The sequence below is a fragment of the Gastrolobium bilobum genome, unplaced genomic scaffold (genome assembly GCF_033153095.1).
Source record: "Gastrolobium bilobum isolate Gb01-03AN ecotype WA unplaced genomic scaffold, APGP_CSIRO_Gbil_v1 utg95817, whole genome shotgun sequence".
NCBI lineage: Eukaryota > Viridiplantae > Streptophyta > Magnoliopsida > Fabales > Fabaceae > Gastrolobium > Gastrolobium bilobum.
Window position 1 is genome coordinate 38,247 of NW_026895761.1, and position 23,323 is coordinate 61,569.

The 23,323-nt window shown below is 37.8% G+C and overlaps 2 protein-coding genes across 3 annotated transcripts; both read left to right on the plus strand.

Annotated features, from left to right (window-relative positions):
• The first annotated feature begins 1,299 nt into the window (after nucleotides 1-1,299).
• LOC133295684 (isoleucine N-monooxygenase 2-like) lies at nucleotides 1,300-4,353 on the plus strand. The gene is made up of 2 exons (XM_061494532.1): nucleotides 1,300-2,181; nucleotides 3,721-4,353. The coding sequence occupies exons 1-2, from the start codon at nucleotides 1,300-1,302 to the stop codon at nucleotides 4,351-4,353; spliced, it is 1,515 nt and encodes a 504-aa protein (XP_061350516.1).
• Nucleotides 4,354-21,378: 17,025 nt separating this feature from the next.
• LOC133295685 (uncharacterized) lies at nucleotides 21,379-22,590 on the plus strand. 2 transcript variants are annotated; one of them, XM_061494533.1, is made up of 3 exons: nucleotides 21,379-21,527; nucleotides 21,700-21,902; nucleotides 21,994-22,590. In XM_061494533.1, exons 1-3 carry the CDS (start codon nucleotides 21,516-21,518, stop codon nucleotides 22,148-22,150), a joined length of 372 nt encoding a protein of 123 aa, XP_061350517.1. In that variant the 5' UTR covers nucleotides 21,379-21,515; the 3' UTR covers nucleotides 22,151-22,590. The 2 variants fall into 2 exon arrangements, with proteins under 2 accessions (XP_061350517.1, XP_061350518.1); XM_061494534.1 differs by lacking the exon at nucleotides 21,379-21,527 and adding an exon at nucleotides 21,547-21,580.
• The last annotated feature ends 733 nt before the right edge of the window (nucleotides 22,591-23,323 follow it).

The following is a 23,323-nucleotide window of genomic DNA, read 5'->3' on the forward strand; positions in this document are numbered from 1 at the left end:
CTACCTTTGCATATCCCTTTTAACATCGTAAAATTATAATCTCATCCTACGATGGAGAATTGAGGGATAAAATAAACTTTTTTACCCCTTTCTTTCTTCCATTGCCTCCCACACTTTCTCCCTATCGTATTTCAAATTTCCAATCACGACGCAGAAAACAACCATCCCAACAATAATTGTGAAATCATGTTGATTGTACAGAGGTAACAAAAAAGGTATAGGACCCTATTCAATATAATCCAAGCATTTTCACAATCAATTTTAACTAGAGGAAACACCACATTTGCCCTGCAACTATGGCAATCTCTTTCGCACTTCAACAAGATGAAAATTGCAACCTTCTTCGAAATTTGGTTATTGAAAACAAATTATTCCATGCTCATGTGATGCGTTAACGACAGCGAGAAAAATTACAAGAAGAAATTTTTGCAAGTCAAAACAAAATGACGACTTCGCAAGGGAAGAGAGAGAAAGAATGAGAGGCAATTAGGAGAAAGGAAGGGGTAAAATAATTTATTTATCCCGTAAATCTCCATTGTTGGATGAAATTATAATCTAACGATGTTGAGAGAGGTAGACAAAATTAAGCAGAATAACCTATATATATATATATATATATATATATATATATATATTAATCAAATTAAAATAATTGGTTTAATTTAGCTCAGTCTTGTAACTTTTTCGCTAAATCTAAATTACACAAAATCAAACAAAAACGGGTTGGTTCAATTTGGTTTAACTGGTGGAACTCAAATCATATATGCATTCATTGCATTGTTATTATGACTTAAATTTATAATTCGTCAACTTAAAATATTATATTTTCAGTATTTTATTTAGAGTATAGTTATATTTACAAATTTTTTGTTTACAAATTACACTATATACTACTGGTAGTACATACTACTTGAGCATATACTACCTGTAGTACATATATAGTGTAGTTTGTAAAAGTTTATTAACAAAAAATCTGTAAATATTAACTACCCGTTTCGTTTATTGAAGTTATTAAATCGCAGATGAGGTGAAATCATATGGCAGGTAGTGTAATTCGGTGCATGCTAGTTTTTTTAACCAAATCCATCAATATCTACAGATCTGAACGCTTGACATTAATTGCAAATTGCTGTATAATAATATTAATATACATCCTACCCATTAGGGCATTAAAATGGCATCTCAGAACCTTATGCTCTTTAACCCCAATTCCAACTTATGGCATCTTCTCTTGGCTCTTTAATCTCTCACTTAGTATCCGCAGGATTTTGGTATCTCATACTCATGCTAATTGGCTTTATGCCGTTCATCAAATTCATAAAACATCATAGTACCGAGAAATCCAAAAACACTAGGCTCCCTCCTGGTCCTACGCCATGGCCTATAGTTGGAAATCTTCCTGAAATGCTTGCAAACAAGCCTACATTCAGATGGATACAAAAGCTGATGAATGATCTAGACACTGAAATAGCTTGCATCCGTCTAGGTAATGTTCATGTAATCCCTGTCACAAGCCCTGAAATTGCACGTGAGTTCTTGATCAAACATGATGCTGTTTTTGCTTCGAGACCCTTGAACTGGTCCAGTGAGCATGTCTCAAGTGGATATTTGACAACAGCTCTTGTACCCTTTGGAGAACAATGGAAGAAAATGAAGAAAGTGCTTCGCAATGATTTGCTTTCACCTCTCAGGCATCAATGGCTTCATGACAAAAGGATGGAAGAAGCTGATAACCTTGTTCGTTATATCTACAACCAATGCAAAAATGGTGGCCTTGTGAATGTGAGGGTCGCTGCACAGAGTTATTCTGGGAACGTGATTAGGAGGTTGGTTTTCAATAAAAGGTACTTTGGAAAAGGTAAGGAAGATGGAGGACCAGGCTTTGAGGAAATGGAGCATGTTCAAGCACTTTTTATTGTGTTAAAGTACATCTTCGCTTTTTCTGTTTCTGATTACCTGCCATGTTTGAGAGGACTTGACTTGGATGGTCATGAGAAAATCATGAAAAATGCTGTTATGATCCTAAAGAAATATCATGATTCTATCATCGAGGAAAGAATTCAGCAATGGAAGAAAGGGGAAAAGAAAGATGAAGACGACTTGCTTGATGTTCTCATCTCACTAAAAGATGCAGATAACAATGCACTGTTGACTGAGGAGGAAATTAAATCTCAAATTATGGTACACTCTTATTCCTCTAATTTTACTTCCAAATTTTGACACTTAAACATGGTGGCACACTACTCATCATGAATGGGGACAGTGAAAATTGGTGGAGCGGTCACGTCATTTTGCAAATCAATGCATGTGATTTTATCTGCATATTTTCCATTTTTTTTAGATGCGTTTCCTTGAGTGTGTACTAAGCTGCCCCAGCCTCTCTAGGTTTAGTGTGATATTGAAAATTGCTTTAATTTTATTGAGTGATTTTTTTTTTAAGTATGTTTATCTCTAAAGTAACAAGGTGATAGTCTATTTATCCTTAATATAGTAATTTTAATTTACTAAAATTGAACAGTAATTAATTAAATATACTATTATTTATTGACTTTAAAAGCAATCTTTTCTTATTTTGTTAACATCCAACACAGAAGATTTATATTTTGCATATACGACAAAGTTTATTAATTGAGATGCTTTATCTAATAAGGACATGTAATTATAATTTTTATTTTTATTTTTTGGTAAACATATATTTTTCTTATTAAGTTAATTTTAATGTTGCAATAATTCTTTTTTTTTTTTTTTACAATATTGATGCCATGATGTTTCAACTTATAATCTCATGTAAAATATTCAAGTCCCTTGTCACTAATGCACACGTAGTAGCTTAATAATAATAATCCATTAATTTCTTTATTATTTTGAATTTATTTTATTAAATCTTTTTATAAAAAATATCGTTTATATTTTAAGAAAATACTTCTGGAAACTTTATATATATATATATATATATATATATATATATATATATATATATAGTACTTGATTGTCTAAACTAATAAAAATTTGATATTATTTTGTTGTCCAAAACAACATTCCGTAGAAAAAATTTTATGCCATTAAGTTAAAGATTAGTGAATTTATTTTAAATCTATGAACTCTCTCAGGTATCTATGAAGGAGATACTTTCGAAGGTAAGTAGATCACATTGCACAATAAAATAGTAGCATATCAAGGCGTAATGTGTGTGCATAATGATAGCAAATAGAGAAAAGAAGTATCATACCTGTAGACTTTACTTCTAATTTATAGAGTTTAGGGATCCAATGTCTGATCTATTGCTGTTGCATTAGGATTAATATAATTAAAAAATCTTTCCTTAACTGTATGAATGCTCTTGAAACTTCTAAAATATGTGTCTTTATATCAAGTCCATAACAATTGCCCGCAGCCTAATAGTCTGAATGTCCATACTGGCGGGCTGTGATTATTGCCATGTACGTGATGCTGACGTTGTGGTCCATAACACTAATTAATGGGAAAATTCAAAGAACTTATAAAATGAGTAAAGTAAAGTAGTTAAGAAAGTATCCATCTTCGAATTTTAATAGTTTAAGATAGTAGTGCACTTTGTACTAAATTAAGAATAAATACACTCTTATTTGCTTGTTTTAAGGATGAGTCTTATCTCTAATTAAATCTATTATTATAATGCCCATATTTAAATTTTAAAATTTATTTTCTTTCTCACTAAACGTAAATCATTAATTGTTGCAGGAAATGATGATTGCAACCGTGGATAACCCATCAAATGCAGTTGAATGGGGACTTGCTGAAATGATAAATCAACCTGAGCTACTTCAAAAGGCTACCGAAGAATTGGACAATGTGGTTGGTAAGGGAAGGTTGGTGCAAGAATCAGATATTCCAAAGCTCAACTATGTGAAGGCTTGTGCAAAAGAAGCTTTTCGCATTCATCCCATTTTGGATTTTAACGTTCCCCATGTTTCCATGGGTGACATAGTTGTTGCTAATTACTTTATCCCAAAGGGTAGCCATGTGTTGTTAAGGAGACAAGGACTTGGTCAAAATCCAAGAATTTGGAAAGAACCCCTTAAGTTCAAACCAGAACGTCATCTTAAGAGTGATGGGTCTAATTTGGTTTTAACAGATCCAAGGTTGGAGATGTTGTCATTTAGTGCTGGAAGGCGTAGCTGTCCAGGATTCGTGCTTGGAACTGCAATGACTGTTATGCTATTTGCAAGGTTATTGCATTGCTTTACTTGGAATGTGTCACCTAATAAGTCTAGCATTGACCTCTCTGAATCTGAAGAAGATACCAAGAAAGCTAAGCCCCTTGTGGCATTTGCAAAGCCAAGGTTTCCATTAGAAGTTTATGGTACATATTAAGTGACCTTGTGAAGCCATTTGTGTCCAAAATAAAATACAATAACGGACACACATGTTTGCATTAGATTGTAATAAGAAGTGTGTTTGCTATGAAGTCGTTTATATATGTTGTTTGGAAGTTAATTTATCAAAATTAAATAAAAATTATTAAAATGATATAGTTTTTTAAAAATTATTTATCTATTTAATATAATTTGATTGTGTTTGATAAGATGGGCCTTACTAGTGACATCAACTTTACAGGTGGAAAAAATAATTCAACTGATTTATCTTACGTGCCATTAGAATCACTTGTCCCACTATTCTTTCCCTTTAACTTTGATTTTGACTTTGACTACGAGCAGGGAAGTGTCTATTCGTATATATACAGTTGCAAATTGGTTTTATGTAATCATCTAATAGAAACTGTCTTTTAAGGCAATGTAGTTATGAGAGGTTCTCTATTCGTATTCAACTCATTTCTTATGTCCTGCTATGTCAAGTGTCTGATATCTCATCAGAGATTCCAAACCAAATCCAATCTGGTTATGAACACCTCTACTTCTCCGTTGAATCACTTATATAATCCATAGTGAAAATCTCGATGGCAATAGTACTGAGAGCTAAAAAATTTCTCCATTGTCTTAACTTGCACTGGAACTTGATTGATATTTTAAGTTATTGAATCTGACATTATTTTGTTTTTTTTATAAAGGAATCCTAAGGCTTGGTATGACTTGACAACATTCTCTCCATTGTGTTCGAAGACATCACAATAATTCAAGCCATAAGAGTCAACAAAATTTAATTTGGGATGAAAGTAAGACAAAAGTAACAGAGTTATCCAACCAACAAAATTTACCTTTATTAGAAGCGACAGTATTTTAAGAGTTGAATATGATGATGGTGCTAAAATGTTCTTTTTGCTCACCCAAGTGCTTGCATCTCTAATGTATCCCTAAAATAAATTAGCTCCAATGATTTTGGTAGTACATTTTCTGCTGAGATTTTCTTTGCATTGAATAGTAGATACCATAAAAATTTTATATGATTTAATACTAGGGGAAGGTTATATTTACAAACTTCTTATTTACAAACTTTTACAAACTACAATGTCTGACTGATCATATACTAACCTTTTGTTAATGAACATTGATTGAGTTAGTCTAAGAGTCAGTAAGAATATTAAAATTACAGTATGAGTAATTGAGAAAGAGCATAATTAACTATATTGCACACCTATAGCCATGAGGTTTTAAGCCTAAACAGAAAAAAAAAAATTCGGTGTGCACTTCACTGTTGAAAATACTTTCAGAACTTGCTTTGTTTCTCCTTATAATGGTTGTTTACATGTATTTTTGAAATGATTGAGGCATTTTCTTGTTTTAGCTACTTAGCCAAAAAGTCAACTATTATGATATCCTTTGTTTAGCCCTTTGAGCTAGCCTAAACTTTGTATTTTCTTAATAACTTATTGTTTTAATTAGCCACTCCACATACACATCTACCTTAAATAGGATTGGATTATAGAAATTGCATGATAGAGTGTAAACATGAGTACTATATCATGTAATTCTTAGTGGTGAAAAAGAAGGTTAGGTGAGTTGAGCGAAAGTAAAGGTTGGAAAATGATGAAAATAAAAAATAATTATTTTTGATTCTATGAAAATAAAAGTGTTGAGAAATATAGAAAATGAAAATGAAAAATAAAAGTATTAGGGTTGAAAAAGAAAAATGCAGGAAAAATAAAAGTGCTGAAAAAGAAAAGGGATTGTTTGTTTAAAGTGCTTATTTGGATGTTTGTTCTTAAACTCTGTTATTTTTCATTAAGTCTGGTCATTTATGGAACAATTTACTGTATGAATCTTACATTAAGCATGATTTTTATACTTTTACATATATTCTATGTTCTTAAATTAATTTATAGCTGAAAACAACAATGAGTAAATCTGAGAATGATTTGATGAGTGTCATAGACACTATGTTTTTAATATCAAAATTAGCTTATATAATGATTAATATGATTAAGAATATAGTGTTAATTAATAAATACAAAAGATATTAAGATTTCAACAATTGAATATAATTCTAATCTCTTTCATCTTGTTTCAGGTATAAAATAATAATTACAAATACTAAGAGATAAAGGCAGTTGCAAAGGATAAAGATCAAGAAAAATAAAGAATTAATCAGCATTAATATTTGTTCAGAGAGCACTTCAGCCAGCCTGGTCCAAATTAAAAGCCTTTTTTTTTTCTTTAAAAGGATACTCTATTATTTTCTCATTAAAGGATGCTCTTCCAGCCTATTATGCCGTTTCACAATATTTGTTAACATGGATTGTTTCCAATTAATCTCTATACTAAATTCTTCTAGGGATGTTGATGTGTATTCAAGTGATACATTTTTTGATTCCATTTACGCAATATCTTGGTTCTAGTCTTTTTGAATCCAAAAAATCTTATATTATAAAATAAAATAAAAAAGAATTCAAAAAATTCTCTTTTGAAGAGCTAGCCCCACCAGGCCACCATGATTAAATGTTCCCGACTCAAATAGAATCATCTCCTATGAAGAGTATCTGCGATTTCTCTAAAAAAAAACACATAAAAATAATTGGTTTGATTTAGCTCAGTCTTATAAGTTTTTCGCTAAATCTAAATTAAACCACATCAAACAAAAAACGGGTTGGTTCAATTTGGTTTAGCTGGTGGAAGTCGTATCATTTACGCATTCATTGCATTGTTACTATGACTTCATTTTATAATTCGTCAACTTAAAATATTCTTTTTTCAGTATTCCATTTATTGAAATTATTAAAACGCAGATGAGCTGACATCATATAGTTGACATCATATAGAAACTTGTGAAACATTGCCAGATAATCAAATAATAGGAACCTGTGAAACAGTGTCAGATAATCAAATAACACTGGAAATAAGATTTCGAAGATGTTTGATGTGAGTCTAGCAGATGATCTTTTCTAACTTAAAAGAATTAAGGAATTAATTATAAATGTGTGAAAATAGTCATTAAATGCAAGAAATATTGATTATTCCTTCTCAATCATGCTCTCACTCAAGTTATATGTTAAATAGCACAAAACGCCGCAAAAATGAGCAAAAACGGAGAAACCAAATTTCCATCTGGCGCACGACGCGCGGAGGTTGGCGCACGACGCGCCAAACTGGCGCACGGGGCTCGGCACCTGGCGCACGGGGCGCTTTATCGACGATTTGCTTCTGTTTCGGTCGCGCACGGAGCGCGGTAGTTGGCGCACGGAGCGCGGGACTGGCGCGCGGCACTCCAGAGTTGGCGCCCGGGGCGCCGTTTACAGATTCAGCTTCTGTTTCGCCCAAGTTTGGGGCGCCAGGCTTGGCGCCCCGTGCGCGGGCGATATAATTTTAAGTGCGAATCAGCCAAAATAAGGCCCAATTGGAGTGCAAAGTGAAAGAGGTTTTCCCATAACCTAATAAAAGGGATCAGAAACATAAAAGAGGTGACTTTTGGAGAATCAAGGGAGAAAAACAACAAATAGAGCAGAGATTCCTTGGAGCTTCTCGGAGATTCAAGGGTTCGATCGATCAAGACGGAAGATCTTCATCTTCCCCTTTCTCTTCTAGGTTTTAAATGCTACTTTCTTTTATTGTTATTTTGTCAGACATGAACATGTCTGGCTAGTTTTATCATTGTGGTAAGGGTCACAACCCTTGATGTGAACCCCTTGTACCTTGGTTGAATTTTATGTTTATCTATTTTAATTGCATTTATCTTTTCTTGTTCTTCATTTTATAATTCTATTGGAACTGATCAATCTAGTAGGGTTGCGAGGGTTAAGGTTTACAATAGGGATGTTGGAATTCTAATTCCTGACAAAGAATAAGATAACTGTTCATGTACGCACTAGGGATAGGCTATATGAACCGCGAACGTTAAAGATTCATTGATTTTAAGGGTTAACTCGAAAAGGGATTTCTAAGGGATTAGGATTCTAATAGAGTTGACAAGGTTAAGATCACTAAGGGATTAGGGTTTAACTAATCATATAAAAGATGATGAATTGTTCGATCAATTGAATAGGTAAATGTAAATGTAATCCAAGTTGCAAGGTGGGGATCAGAAAGGTGTTTGTTTCTCTTACCGCAATATTTTCTCAAATATTTTCTCAATCCTTAATCTTTTGTTCTTGCATTCTGAAAACACTTTTGGAATCATTTACATTTTTACTTTAATCATTTTAGTTTGTTTCATGAACTACAATCATTCTCAACCTATTTTGATTAATCCAACAAGAGAGGAATAGGTATAACAACTTAGGTGCCTCAATCCTCGTGGAGACGATACTCTACTCACTCTTTATTACTTGGTACGATCGGTGCACTTGCCGATTTTACGCATCAATGTTGTATAAATATGCTCATCTTCTGTCATTCTTAGGCAAAAATTCCGTACTAGTGTTAATTTGCAAAAGTATCTCCACGCTGAAACACATCTGTAAAGATTGACGAGAGTAGAGCAGTCAAACACGTAGGGTTGACTGACGTGACCAGTCCCGCCACATACATCGACGTGATCAGCAGCCACATAGGATCCAACTCACGTGTCTGCATGAATCCCGCCATTTGGTCTGACTTATTTGAGTCCCGCCATATCAATTGGCGAGACTAATGCATGAGCATCAAGAAGGTGTAGTGGTTGAATGAATGAGCATCCCTAATGCATGTGGCATAGTCTCGCCAATTGATATGGCGAGACTCAAATGAGTCAGACCAAATGGCGGTATTCATGCAGACACGTGGTTGGATCCTATGTGGCTGCTGATCACGTCGATGTATGTGGCGGGACTGGTCACGTCAGTCAACCCTACGTGTTTGACTGCTCTACTCTCGTCAATCTTTACGGATGTGTTTCAGCGTGGAGATACTTTTGCAAATTAACACTAGTACGAAATTTTTGCCGTCATTCTTAGCTCGTAAAATGTGTCCAATTTTTTTTTATTTTTTTATTTTTGAAAAATCTGATGGGACCCAATTGTTTCTATCTGGAGAAAAATGTGTTAATCACCGGCGGCATAAGAAATACAACACCCTTTGTTATATCACACATTGAAGCCAGCACTTTCTCTATTTGTTTTGTTTCAGCAAAAATTTTAACTTGAGAAATATATTTTTAATGTTGCAAATAAAAAAGTTGGTGAGACTTGGGAGTTATTTTTTCTTTCTCTCGTCTCCTTGATGATTCATCTTTTTCTTTTGTTGCATGACGTGATAAACATATTCCCCGTCTAAATTTTTAATTATATAATGAGAAAAATATTTTTTTATCCTTTTAAAGGATATAATTTTATGTCATTTCAAATTCTAACGGTTGATTTTTGTCAATCAACGGTTATAATTTATTGAATCAAACTTATTAATTAATTAATAATAGACAATAAATTATAAACATTGATTAACGAAAATCAACTTAAGATCTAAAATGATACAAAATTATATTTTTTAAAAAGACAAAAAGAAATTCCTATTTATTATTGTTGTGTTTCTTCACGGAGCGTGATCAGCATAGTGTGTGTATTGATATTGGAATATGTGATCGTTGGTTTGTTAATATTATTTAAGGTGAATGTTTTTCTCCTATTATAAACCATACCGAAAAAAAAAATTATTCTTCCCCGCTGATTCAATAAATCAGTGGAGTCCATAGAAAGATAGAAAGACAAAAAAAATATCGAGATGCTCAACTGTCATTGTGCCAGGAGGAAATAGTTTTCTCCTGTACGAGATGCAAACTATTACCCATTATTTAATAGAAAACTGATGAAAGGCGACTAGTTGCCATTCTGGTCAATTTCAACTTTTTCTATTATCGTGACACAATGCGTGGGTATTAAAAAACAGTGGCACAACGTCAGGCATGGTATGGTTTTTGCAAATTGGGACGTCATTTTGTTATAAATAATGTTAAATACTTTTGGAAACGGCCACAGTTGTGTCATAAAACCTATCAAAAAAATTCTTACATCCCATGTTTTAATAATTTTATGAAGCAAAATAAAAAATAATAATTATGTAATTATATTTTGAATAATTTAATATATGATACTTTAATTAAATATTACTCTCTTATTTTATCATTAATGGATGCTCTTCAAGCCTATTACGTCATTCCACAATATTTGTTAACTTGGATTGTTTCCAAGTAACCTCTATACTATTTTCTTCTTGGAATGTTGATGTGGGTTCTAACTAAACGCATCTATCAAAGGGGTTGATTCAAGTTATGCATATATGATTCCATTTAAGTACGGTCTTGGGTTCTAGTACTTTTAAATGTAAATTTTTTTTTTGAGAAAGCTAATCCCACCATGCTGTAGATGTTCCCGGCTCGAACATAATTACGTCCTGTGGAGAATACCTGTGGTTTATCCCCAAAAATGCATCTATTTGACACTAACTTTGCCATTTTACCACTAAATGATGGTAGCTCAGTTGGTGTCAGAGAACTGAGCAGGTGGAAGTGAGAGCATGTGTTCTGATAAGTGTCAAAGACATTATATTTCTAGGATTAAAAAAATAGATTAAATGACGATAAATATGGTCAAAATACTTAGTGTAAATTATCAAATGCAAAAGACTTTGAAGTTTTCAAGATTAGACAATATTATGACTTAAAAAATATTGATTTCAGGTTTAAATTGTTAAATTTGAGCATTTAAGCAATGGGTAAACTAGAAGAACTTAAAGCAATAACGGAAGAGAAATGATTGAGTGGAAATCTCTCTGGAGCTGTCTTCCTGCATGTTTTTAGTATCCAAAATGATGGATTTGAATCTCGTGTTCTTCATAGAAGTTGTGGATCTCTCTTTTATCTTTTCAACGAGACCAAATTCACATAAATTGAAAGAGTATAGCTCTAGTTGTGCCAAAAATGCGAAATCATATTTTTGCTGTCAAAGTTACCTCGCCAGTTGTAACACCCTGTATATATCTGATAATGTTATCATACTATCGTATTAAGCAGCGCTTAATTAAAAATGCAGAATATTGTTATCAAAAAAAAAATGCAGAATATCTTTTTATTTTCAATTATGATGTCATTATCATTACCAACTTGCTTATTAATCAATTAATAAAACATCGCCTGTATGCAATTGCAATAAAATAGCTAACTGAAAATACCTCATAACATAGATAATATAAGTGTGGCTCTAGTCACGGAACTACAACAACGTAGACCGGACCATCTAACAGTTTATACAACTCCAATCTAAAAGTACTAACATAAAGTGTCATGGACAATCCCCATGCTCACTCAAATAAGGCAACACGCCTAACATCAGTCTCAACCACCACATAATCATAAATAGCGGAAAACATAAACAGCATCCATATCCAGTCATGGCAGCAATACAGCATAATATCATCAACTAAGCTCTGGCCTCCTACCGCCAGAGGCATCAGTCACCAAACTACCGGAACCTGAAATAAGCATTCCCCAAACGTGGGGTGAGATCTCTAAATAAGAAATCTCAGTAAAACAAGGGGTCCTCAAGGATCTTCCACCCCAAGCTCACTTACATGTGCAATATAAGTTTAAAAGCAGTTCATCAATATCATTTCTAAAACAGTGCAATGCAGCAGATAATCATGCCATGTGTGTCAATTCTATTCTACTGGCCAGAGAAATGCAGGATTTATATACGTCTAATACCCACAAATAGTGCAAGACGCTACTTGCATCCACCCCGGATCATCGTCTTGTATGACGCTACATACTCAGGCTTACCGTCAAGATGGAACAACACATGCATATTAAAAGTCATTACACATAAAGCTCATCAGCATTTCAAATATCCAAAGCATGTAACACAGCATGCATATAACCATACCCCCATGGGACATGGTGGAACCACAACATGGCTAAGCCGAGGACACGAAATCTTACCTTGTAAGCTACTATCCAAACCAAGAGTCCACATAGCTCTAGTCCCACAAACAGCACAATCACAATCTGCCCATACCATAATTACTCATCAATAAGCATAGCTCAGATTACATTAAGTGATTAAGTCTTTCTTACTCATTTTAACTCATTACATGCTGTTTCTGCAGGAAGTATTCGAATACTCCACGAGTAGTATTCGAATACTCCAGCTCTCCAGAAAGTATTCGATTACTTTCACTTAAGTATTCGAATACTCGACAGTATCCGAATACTTAAGCCCCAGTATCTGAATACCTCAGTATTCGAATACTAAACTTTACTGTATTCGAATACTTTCCAGTATTCGAATACTTCTTCAAAGGTAACCGAATACTTTTCTTCCCAGAAAAGTATTCCAATACTCTAACAAGAGTATTCGACTACCTGATGAACAAGTATTCGAATACTACACGAAAAGTATTCGAATACTTCTTCAACAGAATGCATAAATTCGAGCCAACTTCTGCATAATCCCAAATTTAAGGGTCCAAACGCGATTGGGAGTCCAATGACTCCCTAAACAGATATAACACAACATGTTATGAACCCAGAAACACCTCCCCTTATTCAAATGGTTAAAGTTTCCCTTTTTAATTGATTAAACAAGCTTAAACCCTCAAAAAAGAACAAAGGATGATCATGAATACCTCCAAGAGGTTTAAACTCAGACGACTCCTCCTTGGAGTTCCCAACACAGCCCCACAGCACTGCACACAAAGGTACACGAATTGACACCTCAAGCTAGTGTCTTTCTCCACAAAGCATACAACTTGGAGACAAGAATGCCATTACCAAGTGAATAACCCCTCAAACTCAGAAAACAACCCTCAACACAGCCAAAACAGTGGCCAAACTCATAACAATAGCCCCCCACTCAACCCCAAAGGTGACTCTCACACACACCCAAGTGTTTGGAAGAAGAGAAATGGAAGAGGAAGCTTCAAAGTTCACCAAATGGAGCACAAGGCAATGGAACAATAGCAAGGGACTCACCAGCTGCCTACGTCACGTAGGAAAATAAGGGTCTAGGGCTTTGTGCCCAATAATAAGGGTATATATAGCCACATACCCACTTAACACACAGTATAAGAAGAAATAGCTACGCTTATCATTTTAATCCCAAACTCAGGATTCTTAACCTACTCAATTTTACAAGAATTAACATATTTTTCTTATATTTTTCCGACCACCTTTTCGGTACGCGCTTTTCAAAGCCAGTACCGGTTTCTAGCACCAGTTCTCATTATTTGGACTTGAAACACGTTTTACAAGTCCTACATATTATTCTAGTAATTATCAGGAATTTATTATAATTTTCCGGGATACTTTTTTGGTACACATTTATACCGACTAGCAGAATCGGTATCTGCACTTTTCTTCCGAAAAGTGACTTTCAGCATTCTTATTCACTTACTATAATTATTAAAGCCTCATAATAATTATTATGGTCAATTATGGAATCATTTCCTATTTTCTCATAATTTATTAATTAAATTCCTTAATTAACGGTGCGTGTTCTTACATTCACCCCACATTTTTATGATTTTGACCTCAAAATCAGAAACATACCTGGTCGAAACTCGGGGTACTGCCGGAGAAGCTCGTCCTCACGCTCCCAAGTACACTCCTCAGGAGTTCTTCCGGTCCACTGCACTTTGACCATCGGAATGATCTTGCTCCTCAGCTGCTTCTCGCTGCGATCGAGAATCTTTAGTGGTCCGACGGGAGTCTTTAGGTTCTCTCGAACCTCCACATCATCCGGTTGCACCACATACGATGGATCTGCTATGTACTTCCGAAGCTGAGACACGTGAAACACATCGTGGATGTTAGCCAGGTTCGGAGGCAAGGCAAGGCAAGCCGGTAGGCAACAGGTCCTACTCTACCAAGAATCTGGAATGGCCCAATAAATCGCAGGCTCAGCTTCCTCACTCCGAGTGCCCGTCCAACATCGGTGACAGGTGAAAGTCTCACAAACACGTGCTCACCCTCACTGAACTCCAGTGGACGATGCTTGACATCGTAGTAGCTCTTCTGACGATTCTGCACCTGCTTCAGCTTTTCCCTGATCATCTGGATCTGCAGGGTGGTATCTTGGACAAAGTCCAAATCAAACAACTCACGATCCCCAACCTCAGACCAGCAGGTAGGTGTACGACACCTCCTACCATAGAGCACCTCGTAGGGTGCCATGCCCAGGCTAGCATGAAAACTGTTGTTATACGAAAACTCCACCAATGGAAGGTACCTATCCTATGCCGAGCCCTGCTCCAACGTGCAAGCCCGCAACATGTCCTCCAAGGTCTGGATAGTCCGCTCAGTCTGTCCATCAGTCTGAGGGTGATAGGCTGTACTCAGTCTCAACTGCGTACCAAAAGTTCCCTGCAGCGCCTCCCAGAACCGAGATGTGAACTTCGGGTCCCTATCACTAATGATACTCTCGGGCACCCTGTGAAGCCTCACGATCTCGCGAACATAAAGCTTGGCCAACTGCTCTGTAGTGAAGCTCACCTTCACTGGAAGAAAATGGGCAGACTTTGTCAATCTGTCCACAATGACCCTTATCGAGTCACAGCCAACCTGAGTCTTCGGTAAACCCACAACGAAGTCCATGGAAATGCTCTCCCATTTCCACTCTGGAATCTCAAGAGGTTGAAGTTTTCCAGACGACTTCTGGTGTTCAATCTTCACCTTCTGGTAGATCAAACACTTGGACACATACACAGCTATGTCCTTCTTCATTCCTTGCCACCAGAAATTTCTCTTCAGGTCTTGATACATCTTCGTAGCACCAGGATGAACAGTAAACTGCCCTTTATGGGCCTCCGCCATAACCTCTTCGGTCAAGGGACCTCGAGGAATCACAATACGCTTCTGAAACAACAGAAGTCCATCCTCATTCCAAGACACACCGTCTTGGTTCTTCACGTAGTCGAGACACTCTCTCTGCACTTGCGCCTCTTGGATCTTCTCCATAAGCTCATTCCTGACTCTCACAGTCTCCATCTCGAGAAGTGCACCCCCAAACAGGGTTGTCACCTTCAGATCTCGAAACTTCTCTATGAGGTCGTAGTCACCCATCGTCAAACTGGATAGACTCACTGATTTCCGACTCAAAGCATCAGCTACCACATTGGCCTTGCCAGGATGGTACTTCAACTCAAAGTCGTAGTCCTTCAGAAACTCCATCCATCTCCTCTGCCTCATGTTCAGCTCTTTCTGATCAAACAGATACTTCAAGCTCTTGTGATCACTGAACACCGCAAAATGCATGCCAAACAGGTAGTGCCTCCAAATCTTGAAAACAAACACAATCGCGGCCAACTCCAAATCATGAGTCGGGTAGTTCTCCTAATGAGGCTTCAACTGTCTCGAAGCAAAAGCAACAGCTCTACCAGACTGCATCAACACACAGCCCAACCCCTTTCCAGAAGCGTCACAGTAAAGCTCAAACTGCTCCTCAAGATCAGGAAGGATCAACACAGGTGAAGAAGTCAATCTCTCCTTCAACTCCTGAAAGCACGCCTCACACTCGTGAGTCCACACAAATGGAGTCTCCTTTCGGGTAAGGCGAGTCAAAGGGGGAACCATCGTGGAGAAACCCTTGATGAACCTCCGATAGTAACCTGCCAAACCTAAGAAGCTCCTCACCTCCGTAACTGTCTTGGGTCTCTCCCAATCCAGTACGGTCTCAATCTTGTTGGGATCCACTGCAACTCCATCTGCTGAAATCACATGCCCCATAAACTTGACTGATTTGAGCCAAAACTCACACTTAGAAGGCTTAGCATAAAGCTTTTTCTCCTTCAGCACTTGCAGAACTATCGTCAGATGCTCCGCATGCTCCTCCTCAGTCTTGGAGTAGATCAGAATATCATCAATGAAGACAATCACAAACTGATCCAGATACAGCTGGAAAATCCTGTTCATGTAATCCATGAAGACTGCCGGCGCATTGGTGAGTCCGAACGGGATCACCAAATACTCAAAGTGACCGTATCTCGAACGAAACGCGGTCTTAGGGACATCCTCCGGCTTCACCCGAATATGATGGTATCCGGACCCATCAATCTTGGAATACACACAAGCACCCCTGAGCTGATCCAACAGATCATCAATCCGAGGAAGGGGATACTTGTTCTTGATTGTCACCTTGTTCAACTGCCTGTAGTCGGTGCACAATCGCATTGTCCCGTCCTTCTTCTTCACAAAGATGACCGGTGCTCCCCAAGGAGACACACTTGACCGGATGAAATCTTTCGCCGAAAGATCCTCAATATGCTTCTTAAGCTCAGCCAACTCCGGTGGCGACATCCGATATGGAGCTAAAGAAATCGGCCCCACACCAAGTAACAAGTCAATGGAGAACTCTATCTCCCGCTGTGGCAGAAACTCAGGAATCTCCTCAGGAAACACCTCGAGGAACTCCTCCACCACAGGAATGCCAGTGATATCCTCTTGTGTCGCACTCACCAAACCTCCCAACATGACATAACCAAATGCCCCTGCTCTCAAGGCCTTCCTAGCCTGCAACAATGAAATAAATGTCGAGGTACTAGCTGTGGAATCACACGGAGACATCACCACGCGCTTTGCACAACAATCAATCAGTGCACAGTTTCTAGACAACCAATCCATGCCCAGAATAATCTCCAAGTTGGCCATCGGCAATCCTATCAGATGTACCGAGAACTCACGGTCATCCCACTGAAATGCTACATCGCGATGAACAGTGGTAGAATCACAAACTTCTCCGGTGGCGGTAGTCACCCGCAACGATGGAGAAAGCACAGACATGGACAACTCAAGCCCCTAAGCAATTGGGGTAGCAACAAATGAATGCGTAGCCTCGGAGTCAAACAATGCATCAACAGCAAAACCACCAATAGACACAGTACCTCTAACAAGGTTCGGAGCGCGGTCCGACTGCTGCCTATCCAAGGTGTACGCACGCCCAACAGAAGGTGGCACTGCAGGTGCCGAAGTAGAAGCCATCGGAACCATCTGCAAAGGAACTGCCTGAACAGCTGCAACTCTCGCCGTCGACGACGGACAGTCTCTAGAGAAGTGGCCCTCCTTGCCACACAGGAAACAAACCAACTGCCCCGAAGCACAACGTCCCACATGCTCTTTCCCGCACCCCGCACATCTCGGAGTGGAAGGAGGCCTAGCAAAACTCCCCTGATGTGAAGCAGTTCTCTTGAACTGACCAGGCTCCTGCCTAGTCACCAACTGTTTACCCTTGCCCTTCCCAGCAAACCTCTTGTCCTTCCAGGACGTAGAAACAGGAGTAGAACCAACAGTCCCCTTGGTCTCGTCGACCTTGGCCCTCTTGACCTTACCCGCTATGCAGACATCCTCAATGTCCTTACACTGCTGAACCAGTGTACCAAAATCCCTTGAAGCAGCTCCAGCAATATTCTCAACAATCACCTCACTAAGTCCTCTACGGAACTTAGCAGCCAGAAACATCGGAGTAGGAGGAACCATCCTGAAGTGTGCAAACTTCACCAGCTCATTAAACTTGGCCAAGTACTCGTTAACAGACATCGAGCCCTGAACCAATCTATCAAACTCCCTCTGCTTCCTCTCCTGCGCATCATAGGGAAAGTATCTGCCCAAGAAACACTCCTCGAAGAATGGCCATGTCATGACACGGCCCTGCATCTCATAAGCACGAGAGGTGTTCGTCCACCACTCATGGGCATCGCCCTCCAGCATGTAAGTCGAGAACATCAGCTTCTGCGGATCTGTACACTGCATGACCCGAAATATCTTGTCCAGCGACTCTAGCCATCTAGCAGCAGCAATAGGATCCAAAGGCCCCTCAAACACAGGTGGCTTATGCTTCCTGAAAGCATTCAGCCGACGGTCTATCACATCACGATCCTCAGCAGGCTCTACCAGAGTCTCCCTCGTCTCAGCGACATGAGCAGCACTGCCAATGTGACTCAGGCTCTCATCCTGAACACTAGGTGGAGGCGGCGGCGGCGGTGCCTGGCCTACAGCAGGACCAGCCCTCATCTCCTCCAACATGACTCTCATCATCGTCATGTTCGCTTTCAAGTTCGCCTCGAGGACATCCTCAGTGGTCCTCCGGTTCGCTTCACAAACCTCTTCTGCGGCTATCCGGTTCGCCTCGCGAACATCCATCATTTCCGCGTTGGCCAATCTAGTGGCCTCTTGATCGGCTAACCTAGCCGCCTGCATCTCAGCCAATGCAGTCAGGATAGGATCGGGTTGATCCTCAGAAGTCTCTCGTGTTCTCCCGGACCTTACCATGACTCTGCACAAGTTACACAAATTATGAGTTGATCAGGCCCACACAGTGTGATTACATATGCATTATCATAATAAAATTCGACGAAGTAAACACACAAGACAGACACAACCAAACATCCTAGCTATAGCAATACATACAGGCTTTTCCCTCGAACCATTGCTCTGATACCATAAATGTAACACCCCGTATATATCCGGTAATGTTATCATACTATCGTATTAAGCAGCGCTTAATTAAAAATGCGGAATATCTTTTTCTTTTCAATTATGATGTCATTATCATTACCAACTTGCTTATTAATCAATTAATAAAACATCGCCTGTATGCAATTGCAATAAAACAGCTAACTGAAAATACCTCATAACATAGATAATATAAGTGTGGCTCTAGTCACGGAACTACAACAACGTAGACCGGACCATCTAACAGTTTATACAACTCCAATCTAAAAGTACTAACATAAAGTGTCATGGACAATCCCCATGCTCACTCAAATAAGGCAACACGCCCAACATCAGTCTCAACAACCACATAATCATAAATAGCGAAAAACATAAACAGCATCCATATCCAGTCATGGCAGCAATACAGCATAATATCATCAACTAAGCTCTGGCCTCCTGCCGCCAGAGGCATCAGTCACCAAACTACCGAAACCTTAAATAAGCATTCCCTAAATGTGGGGTGAGATCTCTAAACAAGAAATCTCAGTAAGACAAGGGGTCCTCAAGGATCTTCCACCCCAAGCTCACTTACATGTGCAATATAAGTTTAAAAGCAATTCATCAATATCATTTCTAAAACATTGCAATGCAGCAGATAATCATGCCATGTGTGTCAATTCTATTCTACTGGTCAGAGAAATACAGGATTTATATACGTCTAATACCCACAAATAGTGCAAGACGCTACTTGCATCCACCCCGGATCACCGTCTTGTATGACGCTACATACTCAGGCTTACCGTCAAGATGGAACAACACATGCATATTAAAAGCCATTACACATAAAGCTCAACAACATTACAAATATCCAAAACATGTAACACAGCATGCATATAACCATACCCCCATGGGACTTGATGGAACCACAACATGGCTAAACCGAGGACACGAAAGCTTACCTTGTAAGCTACTATCCAAACCAAGAGTCCACACAGCTCAAGGCCCACAAACAGCACAATCACAATCTTCCCATACCATAATTACTCATCAATAATCATAGCTCAGATTACATTAAGTGATTAAGTCTTTCTTACTCATTTTAACTCATTACATGATGTTTCTGCAGGAAGTATTCGAATACTCCACGAGTAGTATTCGAATACTCCAGCTCTCCAGAAAGTATTCGATTACTTTCACTTAAGTATTCGAATACTCACCAGTATCCAAATACTTAACCCCCCAGTATCCGAATACCTCAGTATCCGAATACTAAACTTTACTGTATTCGAATACTTTCCAGTATTCGAATACTTCTTCAAAGGTAACCAAATACTTTTCTTCCCAGAAAAGTATCCCAATAGTCCCGCAAGAGTATTCGACTACCTGATGAACAAGTATTTGAATACTACACGAAAGGTATTCGAATACTTCTTCAACAGAATGCAGAAATTCGAGCCAACTTCTGCATAATCCCAAATTTAAGGGTCCAAACGCGATTGGGAGTCCAATGACTCCCTAAACAGATATAACCCAACATGTTATGAACCCAGAAACACCTTCCTTTATTCAAATGGTTAAAGTTTCCCTTTTTAATTGATTAAACAAGCTTAAACCCTCAAAAAGAACAAAGGATGATCATGAATACCTCCAAGAGGTTTAAACTCAGAAAAGACTCCTCCTTGGAGTTCCCAACACAACTCCACAGCACTGCACACAAGGGTACACGAATTGACACCTCAAGCTAGTGTCTTTCTCCACAAAGCATACAACTTGGAGCACAAGAATGCCACTACCAAGTGACTAACCCCTCAAACTCAGAAAACAGCCCTCAACACAGCCAAAACAATGGCCAAACTCAGAACAATAGCCCCCCACTCAACCCCAAAGGTGACTCTCACACACACCAAGTGTTTGGAGAAGAGAAATGGAAGAGGAAGCTTCAAAGTTCACCAAATGGAGCACAAGGCAATGGAACAGTAGCAAGGGACTCACCAGCCGCCTAAGTCACGTAGGAAAATAAGGGTCTAGGGCTTTGTGCCCAATAATAAGGGTATATATAGCCACATACCCACTTAACACACAGTATAAGCAGAAATAGCTACGCTTATCATTTTAATCTCAAACTCAGAATTCTTAACCTACTCAATTTTACAAGAATTAACATATTTTTCTTATATTTTTCCGAGCACCTTTCCAGTACGCGCTTTTCAAAGCCAGTACCGGTTTCTAGCACCAGTTCTCATTATTTGGACTTGAAACTCGTTTTACGAGTCCTACATATTATTCTAGCAATTATCATACACTTATTATAATTTTTCGGGATACTTTTTCGGTACACATTTATACCGACTAGCAGAACCGGTATCTGCACTTTTCTTCCAAAAAGCGACTTTCAGCATTCTTAATCACTTACTATAATTATTAAAGCCTCATAATAATTATTAGGGTCAATTAGAGAATCATTTCCCATTTTCTGATAATTTATTAATTAAATTCCTTAATTAACGGTGCGGGTTCTTACATGATACGTAGGAAAATGTAAAAAAAAGTTGTTTGGTGAAGAAAAACTTTACTAGGTAAATTAAGTAACTTTTATGAAATCCATGTTTGGTTGGAGGTAAAATATAGATGGAAAAAGAAGGTGGTATTACGAAAATAACCCTGAGGAGATAAAATTTTTTTTGAAATCCCAACGTCTTTGTAAAAATTTTGTGTCTTCTTCCTCTTCTCCTCTTAGGGGAGCCTCTGGCTCTATGGCAGCTCAGGTACCCTCTATCTCTCAATACCTGTTTTGTGTTTTTGGCCCATGAAGATGAAGGTTCCATCTTTGTCTTGTTAGACAATTGAAAACTTAGCTTATTAGGTGTTTGAATTTACTTAACTTATCAGGATTTGTATGATTAATTATTTTATTTTATTTTTCATTTGTGGTTGCAGGTGTTCCTTGTCAAGATCTGTGATTTTAACGAGGTAACAAAGAGAGGAAAGATGAATTGCTACGGGTACCAAAAGAAGAACACCTTGACAAGCTGCGAGGAGATGATGATGGAATCAGTTGTGTGTCCTAAACCTCGTCGATTGGGTCTGTTAAACCACTCTTCCATTAACAACCACATCAGACCCTTGAGGCGTCCCATCAGGTAGTTCTCTAATTTTTCAATCTTGTTGATTTTTCAATCAAATCGTTTTATAAAAATTAACACTTTCTCTTTGTTGCCACAAAAAAATCAGCTACCAATCTGAGATCAAAGATTTAGGAATTGGGCGGAGCTTTTGGACATCATCCTTCCTAAAAGGTTCATGCTCAAAGGTTCTTTTTGGATTTGGGGATGTCAAAGGAAGAGAGGGTACGCTAGTCTTTTGTATAAAAGTCAATATAAGCAAATAAGGTTGCTTTTCAACAATACCACATGCTCAAAGGGAAATTGTTCGCTGGCTATATCTGCAGAATGCTAGTATGTGATGGTTTGGTAGGAAAGTGAGATAGGTAGGTAAGTAACCAACTTGGCTCAACCAAACATGGTAAATTGGTATTCCCACCTCTCACTTACCCATCTATCTCAACATTTTCCTCCAACCAAACACACCCTAAGAGAAATAATCCCCTTACTTATATGGCCAATATACTTCTCCAACCATAGGAGAAAAAGCCACCTTCCTCTAGAGACAAAGCATCATGGTGGGGGCCATATTTTAAAAAAAAAAAGAAGAAGAAATGTTTAAACTTTGAATGAAAGAGTCAAGAGACCAAACTTATCTTGTAAAAGGAGAAGTTATAAACCCTGAATATATATAAGTAGGGGAAATCACTTCTTATGTGATAGTAAAAGTGAGATTTCTTGCTGTAGACACAAATTTTGAAATGGAACCCATTATTTAACTAAAAACAAAATGAGAAGTTTATATATTTCTATGTTTAGATTTGTTTTTCCTTAATTAAGTAAAACAAATAAGAGAGAGTGACCTCAAAACGAAAGGGAACAATTAATAAAAATTCCTTTCCCTTGCTTAAAATATTTTTAAGGAATGAAATGCAAATATAGCTCAAGTCCCCTCCGAGAAAATCACATTTTTTCCTTATTTCTCTTTCCCTTCCTTGTTACCACATTGCCTATTATCCAAACCACTAACAAATCCTTTTAAGCGACCCCCTCTTAAAACTTTTTAAAAATTATGAAGTTTAAAGGTATTATACACAGTGTTTTCAAATCCGGTCCGATCGACCCGAAATTCGGTGAATCGATAATCTAAACGAAACCCTTACTCTCGATTGTCGGCTCCACTACTTGCTCCAACACTTTCCTTCTTCAATCGCCGATTCTTATCTTTTCTTTACTCTACAAGATCATTAGTCCATTTTATCACTTTGGATATCATTTTCAACCACAACAGTACCTCTATGTCTCATCCTTGTTCCAGCACTGTTAATTTCTTCGCACTGTTTACAAGCACTACTTCAATGGCGAGGATTAGGTGGGTTCATGCTTTTCATTTTTTGTAATTTTATTTTCTTTATTTTTATGTAAAAAAAATCCAAATTTCATTTTAAAAATGAAGTCTT

What these genes read in the sequence shown, in the direction of transcription:
- LOC133295684 (XM_061494532.1), top strand. Translation starts at nt 1,300, where the DNA reads ATGCCGTTCATCAAATTCATAAAACATCATAGTACCGAGAAATCCAAA. An exon ending in AAATTAAATCTCAAATTATG is followed by an intron (nt 2,182 to 3,720) that starts GTACACTCTTAT and finishes TAATTGTTGCAG; the next exon opens with GAAATGATGATTGCAACCGT.
- LOC133295685 (XM_061494533.1), top strand. An exon ending in CCCTTGAGGCGTCCCATCAG is followed by an intron (nt 21,903 to 21,993) that starts GTAGTTCTCTAA and finishes CAAAAAAATCAG; the next exon opens with CTACCAATCTGAGATCAAAG.